Source organism: Sphaeroforma arctica (genome assembly GCF_001186125.1).
Source record: "Sphaeroforma arctica JP610 unplaced genomic scaffold supercont1.177, whole genome shotgun sequence".
In the NCBI taxonomy this organism is placed as follows: domain Eukaryota; class Ichthyosporea; order Ichthyophonida; genus Sphaeroforma; species Sphaeroforma arctica.
The window spans coordinates 67,080-73,812 of NW_014040381.1; the positions used below are offsets into that span (position 1 = coordinate 67,080).

Consider the following 6,733-nt stretch of genomic DNA (forward strand, 5'->3'; position numbering starts at 1 on the left):
TTTATATATATACTGCCCTAGATCAACAGTAGTAATCCAGTCTCTACCTTTAACATTCGTCAAGTATTATTTTTTTCAGTGGGTATATAGTACCACTCAGCGTCGGGTTCTTGATTGACATTCTTCAAGTTCACACACGTACACCAGTCGTCTGGTACCACCGGTTGCACCCCCGGAGTTTTGTACACAGAATGGGTGGTGGAACACCATTCCCCTCAAACTGTAGGTTCGATTATGCCAACCGCATCCCAAGCGTCTATCGTCACCTGCAACACTTCTCTTTTTCTCGGATCTTTCGCTTCATAGTAAGGAGCTCTAGGTCTCGCTCCTTTCTTCTCACGTAGCACCAACTCCTCACAATCAATAAACTTTGGGTCATTTTTGTCATATGCTATCTCCAAAATTTCTTGAAACAGAGCATCAGCCTCCGCCACCGACTTGTTGCACGCCCGCGCTAACATGTAAATACCAGAAAAGTCGCACGTTTTCTCTTTGGCAATCACACCAAAGTCCTCTTTTTTCTGGTGTTCTATTTCCACCCATGCCATGTGATCCTGGATCACCGGCAGATGCACTGGATCCAACGTTTTCTCTCTATCTTCCAATAGCATCTAAAAAACAGGTTTCTTTGGTTTTACACCTACGACCCCGCCTTCCGGCACAGTGTATCTCACGACATCAGCACCTATCCCATGCATCACTTCCTAAAGGTCTCCACGAGGAACCACCGTTAACGCATCCCCTTTCCATAACAGGTTCAGCTGCTTATGTCTTATCGTAAGAAAGCCCATCAAAAGAGCACAGCCATAAGGTAAGTGTGGTACTACCAAACATTCTGGCAACAGCAATTCCTGCTTTGCCTTCCATGTGTCAATACTATCCTGTAATGACACCCTCAACGTCCTTATCTCCGAGAATGCACCACCTTCATATGGTGCCACCCTCAATGATATCGTATTGATAAAAACTTCAGATACCAATGTCGGCACAGCTCCTGTATCTACCTATATTAATACATTTGAACCCTGCAGTGTACCATTAACAATCTCCCCCTGTCAATGCTTGCTGGGAGCACCTCCAACTGGTTCTGGGATGTCACTGTGCCTGCTGATAGTTGTACCTCATTTGTTGTTCTAATGTAAGGACCACCGTACTAGCTCCTACCACACCTTGGCAACCCCTGGTACTCTAGTTACTTCTGCTCCCAGACCCCTTTTCTTGGTGCTCTGCCCTCCTGTCGCCCCACTCACCGCAGTAACTTCTCCTCCTTTGCTCATTACTCCCACAGCCCCTACAGGAGGATGTGCATTGTATGACCAGAATCCTTCTACTGGTCCTGCTTTCGTAAATGGAGGGAAGCTGGGTTGCACTTGCTGATCTTCTGCCACCTTCTTCTTTAATGCTGTCGCTCTAGCTTTCTTCCATGCTGGACACAGATATTTACGGTGATCTATCGCTTCATAATAAAAACATCCCGAATATGAACCTCCACCTCCATACTTCTTAGTACGCCCTTTTAAAGCTTGATCTTTGTTCACCAAAGCCAAGGATCCAACAGGCTGTTGCTTTCTAGCTTTGGCATTGTCTAAACTATTACGTAAAGATTCTGCAACCTTAGATATACCACCCATATGGTATACAGATCTCTACATTTCTCTCTGGGACTCTGGCGTACTATCCATGACTACCATCCTAATTCTAGCTTCCATCTCCGTGACTGCTTCTATTCGTTCTTCATCCCAACCCGATGCTACATCCTCTTCCGCCAACATTAGTGACAAACCTGTCTTCACAAATGGGTAGGTCCACACTTAGTAATCAATCCAAACCTTGCCCCATCATGTGTTTCACTTTTGTTCTGGAACCGAAGCAGCATATCTTGATAGTTCTATTGCTCTTCCGCTTTTCCTTGTGCCAACTTCACTGCCGCTACACACACTCTTCTCTGTACATCCGCCAAAGGTAATGCAGACAGAACCTACTTCTTCCTCAGATTCCACCACATTCTTCTCCATCTTCACTATCTTTTTCATTATATTATTAACCAAATGAACAGTCGTGGGACTCGTCTTCTCCACTGTCCCCTTCCCTTTGTTGACAGCCGTAATCTTTGGGTAGTCCCAGCTGAGCAACTCGAATGATAGTTTCGGTACCGGTATCTTGTCGGTCGAGAGAACGCTTGTACAACTCTATATCGTATCGACGTCTGTCAATGTCCTCTTTTAGCGCTGCATCAAACACTTGTTTTTCCTACTCGATACGTTCCTGGGCCAGTCGCTTGGCCTCTTCGTCCAACTCATCAATCTTTTTCTGTCGGTCAGTCTTTGGGGGAGGTAGCGGTTTTTTCAGTTTTGTGGGCGCGTCCAGGTCGAAGCGATTAAGCATGTTCTCCTTAAAATGATGACAGCTAAATTCACCTGTGTAGATAATCTCGAGGCTGGTGCGCTGGTGGCGGGCTACGGCGGTGATGACGATGCACATCACCAGGCGAATGCCAGCTGCCGTCATCATTTTGAGGTCTAGGAAACAGACGTTCATCAGTGCCTCTAGGCAGTGGAACCTTATAGATAGCTTCTCGTTCTTCTCGACTTTGAACCCGAGCAGCGATACCGTGCTGGCCTTGGTGCTCAGGATGTGCTGTAGTTGGAATCTGGTTGCTTTATTATTCATTTTGGTGTGTGTGTGTGTGGGACTGTGAGGGTTACTGTGGTCCTGAAATGGTTTTATATATATATCATCTTCATAGCCTCTGAAAATTCAAAATTGAGAAAGAAAACAGTTAGGCCGTTAGGGCTATGAAATTCTGATTTTGAATTCCTGTCGGCTGCCATGTTGATTCAAAAGCGTGTGGACTTTTGACATATAAAAACAGGTGTCAGAATTTTCATAGCCTCTTTTCCATAGCCTTCGTTTAATTTAGAAGGCTATGTCTTTTCTAAAAAATAGAATAAAACCCTAAAACCCTAGAACAAGCCATCTCACGCCCATCAGAGTATTGCCAGCGTGTACACACGAACACAGACTCTCATAATCCAGCAGACTATCGGTTCCGTAGATGTAGTACGACTTATGCCCTGGGTTGTCTATTGAATGAGCTTTAGGGGTTGAGAATTAATAAAAGGTAAATAGACTCTCCCATCAGCATGTAGGAGTATTTTAACCACCCACGAGTGACTGTCTATCGTTCGAACTGGATGGTATCGTAATAAAGCACTACACCAATGCGCGTAAGAGTTTCCGAAAGTATCTCAACTAAGGGAGAAGCAATATGACAAGACTGGATTATATTCCCCACAGGGCACACCCAACTCCACACAAACAAACTAAAAACAAAGCATACGTACAACTATTAGAGAGCTTTCAGTGACTTTGGGACGGATAATCATACTATATTTTATTTGATATAAGTTCAATACAGGTTGATCCCCCTTCCATGCAAGTTGTATGGGCAGTATCGGGTGCACAGAGAATAGTTGCTGCACGGGGTAGTGCTACTACCATGCTGCCCTACACCTAGACTGGCTATACGGACCCTCCCTTCACACGATTAAAGTGTAGTCTCCTCAACCGGGTTGTAGTCGGAAGCCAGCCGTATGTGAATGTACCGAACACTATAGCTTGAGGTGCAGTACAGCCACCTAGAGAACACAGACGTGGGACGACATTAATAACCAGCACGAGATAGGACTAGAAGCTACTTCCTCCGGTTGAGTATCCAGGCAGCGCATATTCGAACTGGTGGCAATTACTTGAAATGTACATATGTATATATATATACATATACATACATACATACACACACACCCACACACACACCCACACCCACACATTTATATATATATATATATATATACATATCACAATATATATCACAATATATATATATATATATACATNCATACATATACATACACACACACACATATATATATATAGATATATATATCATTATTATATTATTATGTATAATATATACATATATATATGTGAGTGTGTATGTATATGTATGTATGTATATATATATGTATATATATATATATATATATAGCAATATAACAATATAACAATATATATATCACAATATGTATATATATATACATACATAAATATACACACACACACATATATATATATGTATATATAAATATTATACATAATAATATAATAATATAATAATATAACAAGATATATATATAATAAATAACATAATATTATATAATATATATAAACAAGATTGGATCAGGAAGCACCTACGGTGAAGTAAAGAAGGATACACCAAACTCAATGTATAATACAATACAACTACACGTATCTGGGGCCAATTGTCATAGCAGCAGCTCTAGCTATGTACATGAACATGCATACACTACAGCAAGGCGGTAGGCACTGCGGGTCTCACACATGCGAACGTACGGGAGAGTGCTGGTGGCTGAGAGTGCAATTGCAATAGACGTACCGAACTGTCTCCGAAGCAGGCGGCCACTTTGTTGTCGTTGGGACTCCACGCGACCTCGAAGATACCCGACGTCCCTTGGTAGGACTTCTCAACTTTGCCCTCCTGCATGAGTCAGAAGTACCAGATTACAAAACAGGTGGGAGATGCAAATAGTCAGGAATACTTGGATACATATTTACAGGATATATATACACTAACAAAACATATGAATAGTAGAGATACATGCATATACACAGGATATATATACACTTACAAAACAATTGAGCCATATGAATAGTAGATATACATGGATACATATACACAGGATATATAGATACACTTTCAAAACAATTGAGTCATATGAATAGTAGAGATACATGGATACATATACACTTACACAATAGAGTCATATGAATGGTCGGGGAGACATGGGTACATATACACAGGATATATATACACTTACAAAACAGTTGAGCCATATGAATAGTAGAGATGCAAGGATATATATACACAGGATATATATACACAAAACAATTGAAAGATATACATGCATAAACATGCATATACATGCATACACACACACACACACACATATATATATATTAATATATATATATCCAGTCATACAAACAAGCCCGGGGGCCAGAGGCGCTAAAACCCTAAAACCTTACCTGAACATCCCAAACCAAAAGACGGTGGTCCAGAGAGCCTGATGCCAGAAACTTGCCGTCCGGACTAAAACACATAGAATACACCGGAGCCACATGGTCGCTGAATACATGCAAGCATGTGCTGCGATGGACGTCCCATAGTCGGATGGTGGCATCGTAGGCCGCACTGTAGTAGAGGGTGTAGGGTTTAGGGTTTAGAGAGAGGGGCTATATGGATGTGTTTCTGTATACGTAAGTTTATACCCATGTATATGAATATATACATACATTTATAGGTGTATGCAATATGTGTAAGATACAATAACAATAAAGAACTAGACATATACAGATACGTACATGACCAGTCTATTGCCGTTGATCAGGTGTGTGTGTGTGTGTTGAGATTCCCCATCTTGCTAACAAAAGCACGTCAAAGATATAGCAGATATATACTGCGATTGAATAAGGCCGGGATAAGACAACGCCCCGCGTCCTACAGACAAACTTACATAGCCAAAATCACAGACAAACTTACGTAGCCAATATCACAGACAAACTTACGTAATCAATATTACAGATAAACTTACATAGCCAATATTACAGACAAACTTACATAGCCAAAATCACAGACAAACTTACGTAGCCAATAATACAGACAAACTTACGTAGCCAATATTACAGACAAACTTACGTAATCAATATTACAGACAAACTTACATAGCCAATATAACAGACAAACTTACGTAGCCAATATAACAGACAAACTTACGTAGCCAATATACTGCCGTTCATCAGGTGCGGTGCCCAGTTGAGCGTGAATATCTCCCGCTCGTGCCCTTCTAAGCTGGTCAGGGGCGAGTCTTTCTTCATGCTCCATATCTTGGCTGTGAAATCATCGGAACACGACGCTAATAGAGTGCCCGACGGGTCCCATTTGATAGAGTTGATGTCCCGTTTATGTCCTTGGAACATCATCAGCGGCTCTTTCTCAGTCAGTTTGCATACGTAGATGTTACTGTCCGCCGAGCAGCTGCAGGGGGTGGTTGGAGACTCAAAAGCTTAGATAGGAAGGATACACTTTCTACCAATGTACTTGTGTATATGTATACAAATGTGTGTACGTGTAGATGATATAGATGTATGGATATATACAAATGTGGGGAGAAAGTGGGAGAATTGCGCAGGACAATACCCATCATACACATATACTACAGACATATACACACACGGCAACACACACACACACACACATACAGAGAGAGAGACACAGACACAATATACAGACTTATACCAATGAACACATGACACAGAAGGAATACATACCTGGCAAAGCTCGTATTGTTCCGCCAATTCAGGTCCAGGATAGCGTCTTCATGAAACCTGAACTCCTGCCTGACTGTCCCGGTTTGTGCATTCCACACAATAGCGGTACTGTCCACCCCACCGGTTAGCAAGGAGTCACCCCTCCTGTTCCATTTGAGGGCAAAAACGGGTTTGTTGTGGCCCTTTAACACAAACTCCAGCTTGCCGTCTTTGTCCCAGATTCTCGCCTCGCCGGTGAACGAAACTGTCCCTAATCTGGAACCGTCGCCCTGATTTTGCGTAGAGGATTGTACTTGCACGGTCAGAAATGACTCGTGTGTGAGGC

The 6,733-nt window shown here is 42.2% G+C and overlaps 4 protein-coding genes across 4 annotated transcripts in view; all 4 read right to left on the bottom strand.

The window, feature by feature from the left end:
* Positions 1-215: 215 nt before the first annotated feature.
* Positions 216-611, bottom strand: SARC_03472 (hypothetical protein; the record flags this gene model as incomplete). The annotated part of the gene is made up of 1 exon (XM_014302738.1): positions 216-611. The coding sequence occupies one exon, from the start codon at positions 609-611 to the stop codon at positions 216-218; it is 396 nt and encodes a 131-aa protein (XP_014158213.1).
* Positions 612-1,160: 549 nt separating this feature from the next.
* SARC_03473 (hypothetical protein) lies at positions 1,161-1,631 on the bottom strand (the record flags this gene model as incomplete). Its single annotated transcript, XM_014302739.1, has 1 exon — positions 1,161-1,631. The coding sequence occupies one exon, from the start codon at positions 1,629-1,631 to the stop codon at positions 1,161-1,163; it is 471 nt and encodes a 156-aa protein (XP_014158214.1).
* A 619-nt stretch (positions 1,632-2,250) lies between these two features.
* Positions 2,251-2,670, bottom strand: SARC_03474 (hypothetical protein; the record flags this gene model as incomplete). The annotated part of the gene is made up of 1 exon (XM_014302740.1): positions 2,251-2,670. One exon carries the CDS (start codon positions 2,668-2,670, stop codon positions 2,251-2,253), a length of 420 nt encoding a protein of 139 aa, XP_014158215.1.
* A 703-nt stretch (positions 2,671-3,373) lies between these two features.
* SARC_03475 (hypothetical protein) overlaps positions 3,374-6,733 on the bottom strand; it is a gene marked incomplete at its 5' end in the record, with an annotated part of 8,566 nt that continues 5,206 nt past the window's right edge. The window contains 5 exons of the mRNA XM_014302741.1: positions 3,374-3,638; positions 4,457-4,558; positions 5,107-5,272; positions 5,855-6,115; positions 6,409-6,677. Of these exons, the coding sequence (XP_014158216.1) occupies positions 3,612-3,638; positions 4,457-4,558; positions 5,107-5,272; positions 5,855-6,115; positions 6,409-6,677 (825 nt within the window). The 3' untranslated portion in view covers positions 3,374-3,611. The remainder of the gene's footprint in view (positions 3,639-4,456; positions 4,559-5,106; positions 5,273-5,854; positions 6,116-6,408; positions 6,678-6,733) is intronic.